Raw genomic sequence first — 17,754 nt, forward strand, 5'->3', positions numbered from 1 at the left:
TCCTTCAACTCGTTGAACTCCTTTTTGACATCATTGAGTTCACTTTTGAGGCCATTTTTCACACCATCCAGGCGAATGTTGACCTCCTCAAATTGATTGTCAACAGCTCCAAGACGATTTTCAATCATTTCCAAATTGACATCGGTCACGTTGGTCATTTCGGAACGTGTGGTTGGGACCGATGGTTTTGGTTCATTTTCTCCCCGAAGAGACAACGCAATTGCCTCAGCCAGGACACCAAAATGGTTGCTGAAGTCCTCCATATGCTGGTGGGTATTTTTGGACTTCTTTGGCATTGGCACCGTTCTACCAACTGCACGAGGAGATGCCTCACTCTTGTCACTGTCTGTTAAACTCTGCTCTACCAGATCATCAATTGAGCGAAAGCCGCTACCTCCATGATGCATGCGGCTTGCTTTCTCTTCATCCTCGGAATCCGTGTGACCATGAAGCTGTGATAAGCAGCCTTTGATTGCAATTTGGTCCTCAATTGTTTTTGCATCAGTAATCAAAGTAGTTGGGGTTGAGTTGCCTAATAGATTTTTTTTGTTTGTATCATTGTTAGCAAGATTTCTTTCATTACACCTCGAATTATATGATAATTTACCTGTTGGTGCTTTTGCCGTTCTCAATGTACGATAAGCCGCCTTCAAAGAGTTGCCGCTACGCTCATAGGCAACCTTCGTTCCCTTGGTTCCTGTTTCCAACCTGATGGCCTCGTTTTCTTGTTCGACAATTTTTTTTTTGTCCAGCCATATATATTTGGCTTACACGGGACCATTCGTCCGCTCCACTTGGCAAAACCTTCTTTACTATTTTCAGTAAATAGGTTTTTTCATCTTTAGTCATTCTGACAGATCCTGTTACGTTGCCCATTGTTATTTTTATTAAGTTATATGAAAAGAAAGAAAAAAGGCTTTTTTAAAAAGCGAAAATTATGGTTTTTATAACACGTTGTTTAATAAAGCACGCTATTATGTCAGACTTGTTTGAATCAATCATCTTGTTGGGATAATATGGCGTGACTTATGAGATTCAATGTTGTGGAACCCAATTGTTGTCACTTTTGTATTGGTAACGAAATACAAGTTAATCTCTCTTTTATCATCCATTTCCTTTTTCTTTATCTCCTTTATATTTTTGATACAAAATGCCCCCTATAACAAAGCGTAAATTAGCATTATTATCGCATATTACTTTGCTTTCTGCTGCTGCCTATCAGTACATGAATTATCTTGAATCTCAACGCCGTATTTCTAAACGATTCTACACAACGTCAAAAAGTCTGCATTCACCTACTAAATCGGCTGCTAAAAGGTTGCTTGATGGTCGTCAGGATGATGCCTTTATGTGTCATTTTGGTTTGACGACTGGAGCATTCGATCAATTACACGAAGAATTCCAAAAAGAATATCCAACCGAATGCACGGCTGGACGTAAAAGAGTACTTGACACGGTGATGACACTTGCTTTGGTTCTGATGTGGTTGCATAACACCATGAAGCAGGAGACACTCTGTATAATATTTGGTGTCCCTGCTGCAACACTCAGTAGATTTAAAACTATGGGTATTCAAACCCTCTTAAACGTTTTTGAAAAAAACAAAAAAGACCCTCGTTGGAAAATTGGTTGGCCCACTACAGATGAAATGACAACGTTTAACGATATGGTGCTTACGAACACCACAAATGACTTTGAGAAACAGGTGTTAGAAGGAGTGTTTGGCTTTGTTGACGGTCTTAACCTTAGAATACAACATCCTGAAGACCCATTCGAGCAAAATGCGTACTATAACGGATGGAAAGGTGATTGCTATGCCTCACAAGTTTTAGTATATACCCCGGATGGCTGTATCGCCTATGTGAGGTAGGATTGACATACTTGTTTGATTCTCTAAACAAACAAAACTAAATTGACTCTTTTTCTTATAGATATAACTGTCCTGGTTCTTGGCATGATGCCGAAATAGCAATTCCACTTTACGAAAGGTTTCTTGCTTACAAATGTCCAAGCCCTTTCAAGCTTCTTGCGGATTCTGCTTTCCCTTGTAAGCGAGAGTTTGAAAACAAAGTGCTAAGTGTACCAAGAGAAAACGCAATTGGCATTGAAAGAGCCAACGTGCAGACACAAAAGAAACATGCTATCATTACCAAGCATAGACAGGCCGTGGAATGGGGTATGAGAGCCATACAAGGGACTTTTGGAAGACTTCATACCAAGCTTCCTTCGGATAAAATTAAGCGTTATGAAATCTTGACCCTTGTATGGAGACTACACAACTTCAGTGTAAGAACGGTTGGCGTCAACCAAATTAATACTGTTTACTATGCTAATTGGAAGGCGAGAGAGCAAGAAATTTTGAATTATGAAAATTAATAAAATTTATTGAAAGTTAATTCTATTTTATGGTTTTGGAACAAAAAAAAATTAACTCGGAAAATCAAATTCCCGGAGTTAATTCTATTCTATTTAATTCTATTTTGCATTTTGGAAGTCATCCATTATCTGGTTTTTTTTTATGGTTTTTAGGATCTATTTTTATTCAGATGAAATGGCCCATCTGGGCAAGCGTGCACGCTGTACTGTAGTCAAGGGAGACTCGACTACTCTTGAGGTACGGGGTAATGAAACACCTCGAAATGGTCTGGCAGGAGCATCCAAAAAGGCATAAACCTCTTCCAACTATTGGGATAAATGTTGTAAGTAGATTAGCATTGACTTTGATGTTTAATTTATTAACTTGCCTTAGTAGATCTCCAAGAGGGACAGAGCTTTACCAACGACGTGGCCAATCCGTGCGCATTGACGGCGTCGTTTTCTCGTCTGACATATATGCCGGATGCACCACAGCTTGACAATTGCCAGACGAGATATGGAGGTGGTCCTCAATCATATGTTGAAAACGTTTAAAGTTTCTTAAACGTCTTCTCATTTTCTAAATCAAAGGTACAGTTTAATATTTTGTGTGTTTTTGATTCTTATACTATACTTACAGTGGCCATTCTTGACCCCATGTTAGAAACAACAGCAGATTGTTGTACTTCTGCTGCTGTTTGAGTCTCATTGCGACGGACTCGTCTTCTCACATTCTCCTGGTGCGTTCTGATACGCCTGGCCAGAATAGAGGATTGATTTTCTCCAAGCTGGTGAGTATCCGGAAGACCATCCGTGCGGATTTCTTCCAGACGAAATTGGTTCAAGATATGGTTGTAAATATCGATATTTGTTCCCTCCAACAAAGTTGAATTAACATCCCAAGCAGGAAGAGTTAATTCCCTACATGCACGCCTGTAGAAAGCTCAAATCAGGGCCTACAGATGGTAATATTAAAATGATGTACTGATATGTTTTTAATAGATAGATAGGTATAATTCTTACACTCTGTTGAGGATCAGTTCCTATTCTTTCACCACCAACACGTCGATTTCCTCGTTCATATGCATCCATACGACTCTCGAGCACAGCAATGCGTTGATTATCACCAGTACGTCTTCTAGGAGGGTAATAAAGGCAGGTGCTGCAGGTTGAGCGGATTGCACCACGGGGGTACCGTTTGCGCTGTAAGTAATGTTATTTGTTGTGTTAATTGCCATATTATTTTGTAAAGAAGCGTAAAGAACAATATTATTACTGTTTGGATCTACGCTTATAATTAGACCCTTTTTTGCACACAATAAACTTGTCACAGTAAAAAAAAAAATTAATCCTTTCATGTTTCTTTTTTTTTATTCCGTCTCTTTCTTTCACTTTCTTTTTCTTTTCCTTTTTTTGTAAAAAAAAAAAAAAAAAAAAAAAAAAAGTTTCTTTCTGTAAGTAATATTCTTTTATTTTATAAGAGATAACATGTCAGCTAACATTACTCTTGTATAGTGTTCAATTAAAAGAGGTAACCAGCCAAGGCCTACATATGTTCCTATAGTAGGAACATTAAAAAATGCCACGCCTCTCATTCGAAACTAATTGTCCTCCTCCCTTTTTTTTTCTATGACAGGTCTTTTTTACTCTACATTGGCATAACGCATTGTCTCCTTTCTCTTGGCCTTAATCCCCTTCGTTGGCTCTCTCTTAACAAAATAACAGGCTTTCTTTTTACTTGCGTCATTACTCCGGCATCCTTTTTTTTTAAAAAAAAAACTGGTAAGATAAGCACTCCTTCTGAAACGTGTCGAAGACTGACAATCATCTTTCATAGATGTCTACAAGACTCTGGTTACTGTGCTAAACGCACATACAATAAAAATCATCGGTAATCCAAATTTATATAAATTGTCCAAATTTGGAACTCTGACACATTGAATACAATGGAAGAGCCGATAGAAAATATTATTAGAAATCATTGAAGCAATCTGTCGGCGACAAGCGTACCCTTGAATTCATGTAGAATTCAACAGTCAAGATAAATTTATGGACTAGCAATTCTAATAACAGTCAGCTTTTAAAAGAGTATAAATAGACCCCATTATTTCATAGTTCAAACTTCAGTCAAATAAAGTAACAAGTGTTGTATACACAAATATCTCGTAGTGTATACAAGCACTATTCTGTGAGTTACTTTAGCGAAGAAACTCGAAATAGTTATTTTGTGTCACCTCACGTACACGCGGTTTACACGCAACATCTGCATTAACAAATGATAAAAACAACTTATAAATAATATCACAGCTTACAATGCACGCATGGTCCACACATGCTTACTGCAATATGTTCACATTATAAATCATTCTCTCAGCCTGCTCTATTAATTGACAAGTACCGAAAGGACTTTGTCAATTCCTATATAAACCATCCTCTAATTCAATAATAAAACGATATTCAATTTACCCAGTCTCACAATTACCTTTTTCTTTATCTTATAAACTGTCTATCTTGTTGGATAGAACATTTTTTTTTGTGAAGAGTATAATAATTTGAAACTATCGTTTGTTACCCCTTTTTCCACCAATTTTTAATTTAAAAAAAAAAAAAAAAAAACTGTTGTCAATGACAAACCCTATGCTCAACGCTACCATCGCTACGCGGTCTAGAGCTGCCAGTACAAATTCTAGTAACAATGGTGTCATTGAACCCATTACTACTACTACTTCTTTGGATGTCTCCGACGATGCCAACACATCAGCTGACGACATCAATGACAGTGCGTCAGGCAAAATTTCAGCCACAACGACCACCAACATCAACTCTAGTAACATGGATCTAGATACAGCCAATATGAAATCCCTCGCAGATCTGGATCTCGACAACTTCATGGATGTCACGGAAGTCCTCCACAATTTCAAAGTAGAGACGAATGCTTTAATCATTAAATTGGTCGTAGCTACTTCCGCCAAAAACAAAGATATCAATATGGTAAATAGCTTACACCAAGAAGTGAAATCAAGACAATCAGTGTTGAAGACAATTTTGGAAGCACAAAATCTTACATCAGATTCAGATAAGGAAAGTGATGCAGACAACAACGGAGACAAGCGCTCTACAGTACCGAACAACATGCCCTTATTTAAGTGGAACACAGCCACCAATTCTGACACTGGTTTCAACAGCCTCAAGGAATGCCTAATGAGGTTCGAGGACATACTAAACGACCATGATTTGAAGTTGGACACTCATTGGAGACGGTTAATTGTATATTGCCTGTCAGTTGAACAGAGAGCATGGTTGGATGATTTTGTTTTAGACAACGCAAACACGGCTATATTGTACCACGATTTTAAAGCAGCTTTCATACAAAACTATGGAATAACCACGGCTGAGGAACAAGCTTTAGCGTCAAACATTTTAATGACTATATGTATGGAACCTAACGAATCAATCGAAGTATTTATCGAAAGATTTATACAGTTAAAAAGGCAAGCAGCCACTGTCGATCCCACGATCCTGATCAGTCGTTTTATCAATGCACTCCCCGTCGAGCTATCTAATCAAGTCACTTTTATCCTAACAGGTGCAAGTGATACCAATAAGCGTTCGCTTATTTACGTCATGTCTTTAGCTAAAGATCTTTACACCAAGTTATTTCAGTTTAGTAACAACTTGAACATGTTGAATAGCAGTAACAATGGGAGCAGCAGCAGACAACACTTGACGGGACGTCAAAACAATCTGTATGAAGGTCACGTTGCAAAGAAAAGACCTATTACGAATAGCAACACTTGTATCTTACACAAGAACGGTCGTCACACTAGTGAGGAATGTCATACGTTAAAAGCCGCGACTAGTAATCTCAATAAAAATGGTAACTCTAACAGTGAGCACCGACCTCCTCCTCCCACCAATCGAACATTCTTTGCCAATAACAGGAATCAAAATGATCAACCTAGACGCTGTTTCCAGTGCGACTTCACTCCTTGGACAAAGGATCACGTTTGTGCCACCAACAATGCTAATGAACAACCATTGTTGACCTTTCGATCTATGACACGAATCAACAACACTCGTCCCACGACTTTCCCCACACCACCTCCTAACGTGGATGAAGACATGGAAATGGATGATCCTGAAGAAAGCTTTGACAAGTTTTCCAAAAGCTGTAAGTTAAACATAAAGAACAGATTTGAAGACAATCCTCCTTTATTACCAATAGAAACTAACTCTATTATCGTTCCGATCATTTTAGAAGGTATCAAAACATGGGCGCTCATCGATAGCGGAAGTTCATTTTCATGCGTAACCCCTTCTTTGTCAACAAAGATTACCAATTTAAAGTTTTCCCCTTCCATCATTTACAATAAAAATCAATTTATTAAACTAGCACATAAAGAATCCTTTATTGAACGTATCGGTATACTACCACAATTAACTATATCGCATAATGGTATTACCTTAAAACATGATTTTGAAATATTCGATTTTAACTCTGCTTGTGAGGTTTGCATTGGGATAGACCTCATGGATAAGTGAGGAATTCACTTTACGGGATTAGGCACATCTTCGAATAAAAGTAATAATCCTATTGTTCCCGACCCTATTGATACTTTTGCTTCTAAAGAGCAAATAGATAAACACTATGGTACACCAGAAGAGCGCCAAGCTTTAATGGACGCCATATTACCATTAGTTGAAATAAATCAACAAATACCCACCACTTCGGAATGTACATTACCAGGTGCCATGATTACTTTAGAATTACCACCTAACGCCACAGCTCATAAGAGTCAATATCCTATTCCCATTGCATACAAGGAAAAATTGTATACCCAAATGAAAGATTGGTGGGACCAAGACATTATTACATTAGCACCAGCCAATACCACCTTCAACAGCCCTTTGCTTTTTGTCAAAAAGAAGAATGTTCACGGGGAATACACAGGGGATGCTAGAATTACCATTGACATTCGGTTGGTTAATCAACAGCTTCTAAACAATGATCGTTTTATCTTACCTGCAATTAAAGATCTACATCAGAAAATGAGCGCATTCCAACTGTTTAGTACCATTGACTTAAAACAATGTTTTCATCGATTTCCCATGGAAAAGAGCTGTCAACCATACACCAGTTTCACATACGAAGGTCAACAGTACATGTTTAAGCGTGCTCCTTTTGGTATTACACATGTGGCAAATCAGGTCCAAAGAGCAATAGCTACACTCTTCCAAGACCTTCCATCCGTTACGGTTTATATTGATGACATCCAAATATCCACCCATAACGATATGGCCTATCACACTTTGCAACTACAAGAAGTAATGAAACGGTTAAACAACTCGAACTTGATCATGAATTTAGATAAAGCTAAATATGCTCAATTTGAAATTGACGTGTTGGGTTTTACCATTAATAAGAACGGCCTATCATTGAATAGTAAGAAGCTAACGGATTGCATGAATTGGCGTATACCCCAAACGGGAAAGGACATTCAACGATTCCTTGGATTCTGTAACTTTTTTCGAGCCAATCTGTGCTCTTACTCACGATTCACACAGTCTCTTGACAAGCTGCGTAATAAGGGGTCGCTGAAAGGCATCTGGACCGAGGTACATTTAAAGGCTTTTCGAACATTACAATATGCTCTGTCACACGCGCCTGTGTTATCCCCTCCAAACTTCAAATATCGCATGCACGTTGCCAGTGATGCCAGCGCCTACGGTATAGGTGGGATCATTTACCAAGTTATCCACGATAAAATATATTACATCTCATTCGCTGCGAGATCCTTAAGTAAACACGAGATGGCCTATAGCACCAATAGACGGGAGATGTTAGGTTGCATATACTTGTTTACCAAATTCAGACATTGGTTGTACTTACGCAAATTTACTTTGCATGTCGATCATCGTAGTCTGATTTACATTAACACCCAACCGGTTCTCAATTCTATGTTACTGGGCTGGCATGAAACAATTCAAGAATTTGATTTCGACGTTGTCCACGTTAAAGGCATCGCAAATATCATACCAGACGTCCTATCACGTTTATTTGAACCACTCGATGCTTCTTCCAATCACGGTCCCATGACAAATGTCTCCATGTCACAAACACCTAACGAGTCTTCAAACTTCGAGGGGGGTAGTATGTCCACGAACATAAAGAAGGACAAATTGCATGAAACAAAAGATAAAGAAAGAAAAGAAACGGTTTCAAAAAATAATAACACAGACCTGATTAAGGCAGAGAATGCCCTGGCTGAAATTGAGCAGTCACTTGCAGCTAAAGACAATGCAATGAAAGAGCTCAACCTTAAATCAAACAATGAGCAATTAATCATTCGAAAATCTGAATTAGCAGATTATATGACTCCTCCAGAAAACGAGCGATCAAAAATAATTGAAAGACATCATCAGCTAGGTCACTACGGCATCAACGCGATTGAAACAGCCATACACAATGATTTGTTACATTGGAAAAATCTTCGAGAAGATATAAAAAAGGAAATAGCAACCTGTCAAAAATGTTTAGCATTCAACATTGGTAAGCACGGGCACCATCCTCCTAGATCTATATTACCTGATGCTCCTGGAACACATTACGTTGCAGATTTAGGTACTTTCTCAGTTACAAGCGCAGAAGGAAACAATTATATCCTAGTAGTAGTGGATCTTTTCTCACGTTTTACAATTTTACGAGCCATACCAGATAAATCCGCAATCACCATTGCAAAACAATTTTTAGACATATTTACGTTGTTTGGATGCGGAAGGATACTCCAAACAGACAACGGGTATGATTTCTGCAGCTCTCTTTTAGAAGAAGTGTTAGTGCAATTAAACATCCAACATCGTACAGGATTACCTTATACCCCGCAGTCTAACGGTACGTGTGAAGCATTTGTATCAAAAGCCAAATCCACTATTGTAAAAAGCCTACAAGGTACAAATCACTTGTGGGATATTTATTTACCAAGTACGCAATACTACTTAAATCTAAAGTACAGCCGGTTACATCACAGTAGGCCATTTACTGTCATGTTTAATAGGCAACCTAATGATTTTGACGCTGACTACTCTAAAGACACAGGGTACGTGACTAATAAGACGATTGATCCGAAAGCTATTAAAGAAAAGCTCGATCAAGTTACAAACCTAATTATACCAGCTTTGAAAAAACGCATCAAAGAAACGCAAGATGCCGATAATAAATATTTTATGAAAAGAAATAAAATAATCTATACGCCATTCCCCATCGGCAGTGAAGTTATGATAAAAAACGTACTACGTAACTCCAAAACTGAGCCCAGATATGAGGGACCTTTCACTGTATCAAATTACACGTCCAATGGCAGCTACATACTAGTAGACAAGTCAGGGGCTCTGTTGACAAGAGATATACCTACGTCGCATATAAAATTAGTATCTACATCTAACGTAAAACCGGAAAATGAAACTGAGTTACACTACGAGGTACAGGCGATCACGGATCATAGAGGTCAAGCCGGAAATTATCAATACAAAGTTAATTGGAAAGGTTATGATTCGAGTCACTGATACCTGGGAACCAACTGAAAGTTTTGATTCTAAACAAGAAATAGAAAAATATTGGGCTCGTAGAAAAACGCCTGTAACTACTGGTCATGCACGACCACCTAAGACCGTTAATAAAAGGACGATACCAGATAGAAATGCGTACTCCTTAAAAAAGCGATCAAGAAATCTACAATTGAAAAATAACAACTTATAACAACGCGTTGTAAACATATACTCAATTAGTTATATCAACCGGAAGATCTTCAACACGCTCTACATTATTTATAAGGGTTTTAGTACAAGCTCAACAATAAAGACAACGTTACACGCAGATCACGAACCATAAAAAGTACGATACATATTTTATTTATACATCTACGACATGGAGAATCAACTTACATACATGCAGAATACAATGATAGAAAATACATACACATTATCACAAGTTATGTTTCAGAACTTAACGACAACTTTACTAAAATACGACACAATATTATGCTTGTCATTATCTGCGATATATTTGTGTTACGACTATTATTTCTTAATGAAACAAGGATTAAACACATTATAAATCTTAATTCTTAAAAAGATAGATACAATCTCCTTTCGTTGGGGGTAATGTTGTATACACAAATATCTCGTAGTGTATACAAGCACTATTCTGTGAGTTACTTTAGCGAAGAAACTCGAAATAGTTATTTTGTGTCACCTCACGTACACGCGGTTTACACGCAACATCTGCATTAACAAATGATAAAAACAACTTATAAATAATATCACAGCTTACAATGCACGCATGGTCCACACATGCTTACTGCAATATGTTCACATTATAAATCATTCTCTCAGCCTGCTCTATTAATTGACAAGTACCGAAAGGACTTTGTCAATTCCTATATAAACCATCCTCTAATTCAATAATAAAACGATATTCAATTTACCCAGTCTCACAATTACCTTTTTCTTTATCTTATAAACTGTCTATCTTGTTGGATAGAACAACAAGGACTTATAATCGTACCTATCGTACCATTGTTTTTTTTATATACTTTATATTTTTTTATCAAATCAGAAGTAATTGATTTGTAACAGTTACTACTGGCGTTTTGGCACGGCTGGCTTACGTATGGCTACCTAATGCACCACGACAAGAAGAGGTAATGTCAACATGAGAATGGGTAAAAATAATAACCTCATTATTAAGACAGGCTTCAGGATGCAAAGACTTTATCTATAATGGTTCCAACAATGCTATTCCTTTTGCAACTTGATATTGGTAAATTATTTATACCATGCTTTTTGACTATGATATTAATTGTTTGTTATTAGATTCGTACTTTTTACTGGTGCCATCTTAATCTTCGCCTATTTAATGACCGTAAAACTGCTTCTTATGACTCCTTTTTGACTTTCTTCAGCGTACGATTTACACCATACTGTCTCGCTCAGCTAACTTATTGTCTTAAAAATAGATTTCCAAGCTATTCCCCAACTTCAAGCCCCCTTTTGCATTCTGCTCAAATATCATCGTTGTCAAAAACTATATACGCACTGGCTGACAAGAATAGTAAACGTACGCTCGCCTTAGGACTCCTCGTTTTTCAGTCGTCTTGCTGATTCTCTGTCTCGCTGTCTCGCTGTCTCGCTGTCTCACCGGCTCACTGTCTCACTGTCTCACTGTCTCACTGTCTCACTGCGCCAATAGCTGTCTTTAGTAAACATAACTACGAAACGCTGCTTTCTACTTGTTTATTGTATTTGACGTGAACCCCATGGTTATAAAACGATATACTCTTTTACTTCCCCTGATGACTATAGGACCCCAAACAAGTACACGGTAAGGTAAGTTTTATAATTTGGAATGTGTAAATAGATCTAGTGTGTATACGTGTTACTTTACAAAATAAAGTTTTTTTCATCCCATAAATCCTATTATTAAGGGGTCTCAGTTTGAAAAAAAAATGGGAAACTTTTTTGGGAAACTTTTTTTAGCCAATCAAAGCGCTTTCCCACTTTTTCAACTTTCCCAAAAAACTTTCCAACTTTTTTCTGGGAAAAGATAGGTACAATTCTTTCCCATTTTTTTTTTCAATAAAAGTTACAAAATGCCCAAGATCAGCAATAAACAGGCACTTGTAGAGAAACTAAAAGATTGCTTACGTATAGAGGAGAAGTACTTGACCGAGATTCTTCATGATGACAGTGACGATGAGGAATCCAAGGCAATTAGTGCCAAAATTGTCAAAGAAACGTTAAAACGACACAAATATACGAAAGCATTGCGTTTTTTGAATGAGAATAGATATGTCTTCAAGCGAGTTCATTCTCATAAGCGTAAAGGGGACTATCTCGAGTGGCTTATGCTACAAACTGACAGAGTATTTAGAAGGGAAACTAGAAAGCCAACCAAGCAAGCCTTCTATAATATATGCGATAGAGTAAAAGACCACATTTGCTATAACGACTCTGATGCTGCCAGAAAACAACGCAGTGTACATTTCCAGGTTGCTGTTGTTCTTTATCGACTGGGTCTTTCTGGAGGTGGATCGAGTTTGGAGAACGTCGCAACGCATTGTGGAATTGGAGTAGGAACTGTCCAGACGTACACCAAACGTTTTTTTACTGCCATTTTGTCAATGTCGAAAGAGTGGATTTGTTGGCCGAAGGAAGACGAAAAAAAAAAAAGAATGATAGAGGCCAACGAGAAACGATTTGGTTTCCCAAACTGTGTTGGGTTTGTAGATGGCTCTTTAATGGATTTGGAGATTCGACCCAAGTGGAGAGACCAAGAGTTTTATACCCGAAAGGCAAGCTATGCCATCCAGAACCTGGCCATTTGTGATGATAAGCGAAGAATCAGGTACTTTGCTACAGGTATCTTTGGATCAGCTCACGATTCGCGTGTATTTACCGAAACAATGGGGGTTCATCCAGAACGTTATCTCGCCGATGGGGATTACATCCTTGCAGACTCTGCATATAGATGTACACATTATATGACCCCCCCATATAAGAGGCCACCTAATGGAGAATTAGATTCAGAAAAAAAGAGATTCAACAAGATGCATTCTGGAACAACAATTGCCATCGAGCACTGATTTGGTATCTTGAAGTGTAGATTTGCAAGTTTGAGGATGATCCGTCAACAAATCCAGAACAAAGACAATATGGCCAATGCTTCAGAGTGGATCAAAGTCTGTGTAATTTTACACAACATGTTGATCGATGAACCTGAGGATATGAGATTGGTAAGAAAGGCGGAAAGACTTCTGTTGATTGAAAAAGCAATGGGAAACACGGAAGAAGAACAGGAGGACCGTGCAACTATGTCTTTCACCACCATAGACTCTCCCACTGGAATCCAGTTAAGAGATGAAGTGTGTCGATACATACTAGCACGCAACCAATAAACATGAATGAAGTATATCAATTTTGAAAATTATAATTTTTTATTTTTAAGACAAATTTGAAGACTCTGCTTCTGGTTCAGATGTGCCAGCGTTATTCAATAACTCCATGATTTTCTTCATTAGATCTTGAACAATTGATGAGGTAGGATCTAAACCAGACTTCAACAAAGTTTCAAGAATTAACCTTGTTTCAGTCAGTTGCTGCACCTTCATCTTCATCTTAGCCATCTCCTGCTTCTTTTCCAGCATTTGACTGTAGATGGTTGTATCTACGGGTTCATCCAAAATAGACTTGAAGTCCTGGTCGAAGGTAGCAGCACCAGAACTTTTCTTTGCTCTCTTGGCAGGAGGAGCAACAGTGGCTTCATCTTCACTGGAGTCAGACACCGTTTCCACTACACTGGTACTCACAGGCACTTCAGTGGGAGTAGACTCAACATGTCTTGTCTCATCTTCTTCCTCTTCTACAGTTTCTTCCACTTCAGAATCCTGGGCACCTAAAATATCAGGAACACCGAGACCAACACGACGATCTTGAAGAAACTCTGCCAATTCATAATAATAAGGAAAGACAGCTTTAACCATTTCTAATGTAAGTGAGATATTAACAACTTAATCTGTACCCATTTTGACTCTTTACAACTTACTTTCGAATTCTTTGGAGCCAGTATCCTTAGTTTCTCTCTTTGCGCCGTTTCCGGTTTGCAAAAAAAGTAAACCTGCTTTACTGTAATCGACCATGTATTTCTTCATTCGTGCACGAATGTCTTCCATCGTACGGTAAGTTACCTTTTTTTCACAAAAATAATCTAAACACTTTAAAGCTAATCTTCTCTTGGACATATGAACTCTATATGCGCCTTTTTGGTTTTTGGTTGGTGTGAGAAGGTTCAAGTTTTTTGCATTATTATCCAAAAGGAAAACAAGAAGGCGGGCATCTGATGACAAATTATCATCGCCTGCTACATCAGTTTCCCACTTAACTTGAGCCTTCTTTGTTTTGGTAGCTGTGATGGGCTTGGAAGGTGTCTCCTCTGGTTTAGTAGTTGTCTTTAATGGCTTGACAGCTCTTGGCTTGACAGCTCTTGGCTTGACAGCTCTTGGCTTGACAGCTCTTGGCTTGACAGGTGTTGGCTTGGAATTGGCAGTACGCTTGGTCATGTTAATAGTATTAAAGAAGTCTATTATTGATCCAGGTTCAAACTTTCTTCTTTTATACTTTTAAGATAGACACAAATAACCAATCGCTGACCTGAAATCACATTGAGTCATCAGTAACGGATGTTATATTGGTTGCAAACATGCTCATTAATTCTATGTCTTTGTTCGCCACTTTTCTGTCTTATCTAAAATTGATACGACTTATCGGATACACATTTATAATTTTTATTGCGTATATTACTAATAGATACAATCATACTTGATCATTAAATGTGGAAATGATTTGATATTTCGGGATTTTTCTTTGCATTTATAAAATGGGAAAGTTATCAGGGGAAATATGGGGGTCTCAATTTGAAAAAGTGGGAAAGCGATTTTATTGGATAAAAAAAAGTTTCCCATTTTTTGGGAAACTTTTTTTTTTCAAACTGAGACCCCTTATTAAGCCCATTTGAATACATCTTTTTCTATAATTTAATCCAATGATCGTAAAGCATATCTGAATAGATGCTATAATTAGAGTGCATCTTCACTGTAATGTGCCAAAACGTAATCTGTGACATTTTTTAGTATTGATCTCCGACTAGTACAAGTAATATAAAAGGAAATTTATTCCTAGCCAGATTTTGTTAATGTGGGGAGGTTTTTTTTTTTTTTTTATGAAGAAAATTTTTAGAAAGGTACAAAAATAAACCAAACTTCTAAATTCACATTTCTATTTGTCCTTTTTAAAGCTCCCGTGAAGTAATACGCTCAAAAACAGTAACCCTTTTGATGCGTTTGTAATTTTAAAGAACGTTCCATCTAATATTACTGAAGTAAACAAAGTTTTCATGTTGTAGACGTTCTTACTTAATGTATATCTACGATTTCATACATCTTTTTTGTGTTTTACACTTCACCATATTTGATCTCAGTTTAGATTTAACAGGCTATGGCACTGAGTACTTTATCTAATGAATATGACCTTTCAAATACATAAATTAAATAAACAACTAGTTGGATCTATTTTCAAAATACTCCAAATTATATCTTTTAAATATGAAGCGTTTCTACGTAGTACATAAAGTTTGTTTTATTCTTTTTGTGCCTTACAAGGTCGATCATATTTGATCTCAGACTATAATTTAACGGGTTGTGGCACTGAGTACTTTATCTAACGAATACGACCCTTCAACTACATAAATTAAAATAAACAACTAGTTGGATCTATTTTCAAAATACTCTAAATTATATCTTTTAAATATGAAGCGTTTCTACTTAGTACATAAAGTTTGTTTTATCCTTTTTGTGCCTTACAGGGTTGATCATATTTGATCTCAGACTATGATTTAACGGGTTGTGGCACTGAGTACTTTATCCAACAAATACGATCCTTCAAATACATAAATTATTTATCCAACTAGTTGGATCTATTTCCAAAATACTCTAAATTATATCTTCTAAATATGAAGCGTTTCTACTTAGTACATAAAGTTTGGTTTATCATTTTTGTTGTCTCACAGGGTTGACGATAAATGTCCTAAGACTTTGATTTAATAGGCTGCAATACTACGCATGCGGGTACTCAAATTGAGATTACAGGCAGTAAACATTTCATGGTCCGAAAGCGGGAAATAATATAAGCGGGACAATACTATTGGTCAGAAAAGAAAAATTTAAAATTTTGAACCTGCTTGTGACAAATATTTTCCCCCACACCTAAAATCGAGTTGTAAAAATCCCGGACCCACTTTTTTTTTTAAAATAAAAAGTTCATATTATCATTTTAATCATGCTTAAAATGATATATGTCCAAAAATATTGGACCTTAATTATGAGGAAAGTGTGGTGGTCCAATTTTAACGTTTCTCTCTGCTTAGTTTTTTTTTTTGGCACATTGAAGTCCAGATGCACTCTAATCCAGTAATAAAAAGGAATTCATCATCATCTTGATTATTAAAGCCAATGATGTACGATCATATGTAAGATATGACGAATATCAAGCCAGTAATACCAAAGCTATATTATGAATCATCAAACAAGCAGCCAGTATCATGTCCCCATCTATAAAATTAGTCCAATGAAACCATGCTATATATCCAGGTATTAAGAAAATTAATCCATAAGGACGGTACAGTCTTTAAGATAATTAATGCAAAAGGATGGTACATTCTTTAAGATAATTAATGTAAAAGGATGGTACAGTCTTTAAGATAATTAATTCTAAAGGATGGTACAGTCTTTAAGATAATTAATGCAAAAGGATGGTACAGGTATTACCATAATTAACCAGTCATATCCGGAGTTCCAGATATTTGTATATTTAACGGAGTCCGGGTATGAACCATCAATTTGAATATTTAACCAGTCATAACTGGTCGTAACTGTATGTAAAAAAGTACGAGTGAGCAGTCCGACTCGCACCATTCCGGTAGACACGGGCATCGACATGGATATTCCGGTAGAACTCGAAATCAGGCTAAAGAAGACCAAATGTCAGAAGAGGAAGTTCGTGCCACTTACTAAAAACAATACAAGGTCAAAGAAGCGGAAACAATTATAACACCACTTTTATTAAATTAATATCATATTACTCGGGATTACTATCTCTTTATCATATATATTAAACAGGTGCTCAACTTATCAAGACATCACCTGTTGATACGACTGCTATATTCATTATCACACTATCAATTATCTCAAGTATAAATAACCAACTTGTATCATTAATAAATCATTATCTTTATTTTGACATTAAATACTTTGATTCTTTATAATTAACCACTGAGAGTTGAATTATAATATACCTTAAAACTTACACTTGTGTCAAGCCTGTAAATGTTGATGGATCTGATGCCTCAAAGAATCACGTGACTAGCCGGGTTTGTCCGACCCGAAGTCCGGACCTTGACGTAGACATGCCTCTAGAAATCGAGCTTAGGCTTAAGAAGACCAAGAACCAGAAAAGACGATTTGTACCACTCAAGAATAATCATATGAATCTGAAAAGGTCAAAGATAAATAACACCACTTTATTATATACAACATAACACCACTTCGGGTTCATCTATTTCATATTGATAGCCTGTTCATATTATTCTTCATCATTAGCATTAGCATCATCATCACATTTATTATTATATTTATCACATCACCTATATCTTTACAATTAGTATATATATCCCTTAACATTAGAACAATAAACCATTATCTTCTATTTGAATATTAAATACTTCTTTACTACTTTCCCATTCTAATTAACCACTGAGAGTTGAATTAGAATAACATTGAACTTACGCTTGTG

At 36.9% G+C, this 17,754-nt stretch overlaps 2 protein-coding genes across 2 annotated transcripts; one reads left to right on the forward strand and one right to left on the reverse strand.

Moving 5' to 3' along the window:
• Positions 1-4,890: 4,890 nt before the first annotated feature.
• On the reverse strand, positions 4,891-5,208 carry EV154DRAFT_503615 (uncharacterized protein; the record flags this gene model as incomplete). Its single annotated transcript, XM_051600942.1, has 1 exon — positions 4,891-5,208. A coding segment is annotated over exon 1 (239 nt), but the record flags the coding sequence as incomplete, so codon positions are not given.
• A 582-nt stretch (positions 5,209-5,790) lies between these two features.
• EV154DRAFT_417915 (uncharacterized protein) lies at positions 5,791-6,897 on the forward strand (the record flags this gene model as incomplete). The annotated part of the gene is made up of 2 exons (XM_051595818.1): positions 5,791-6,197; positions 6,297-6,897. 2 exons carry the CDS (start codon positions 5,791-5,793, stop codon positions 6,895-6,897), a joined length of 1,008 nt encoding a protein of 335 aa, XP_051459226.1.
• Between the last annotated feature and the right edge of the window lie 10,857 nt (positions 6,898-17,754).

Source organism: Mucor mucedo (assembly GCF_025094135.1).
Source record: "Mucor mucedo strain NRRL 3635 chromosome Unknown EV154scaffold_30, whole genome shotgun sequence".
Taxonomy (NCBI): Eukaryota; Fungi; Mucoromycota; class Mucoromycetes; order Mucorales; family Mucoraceae; genus Mucor; species Mucor mucedo.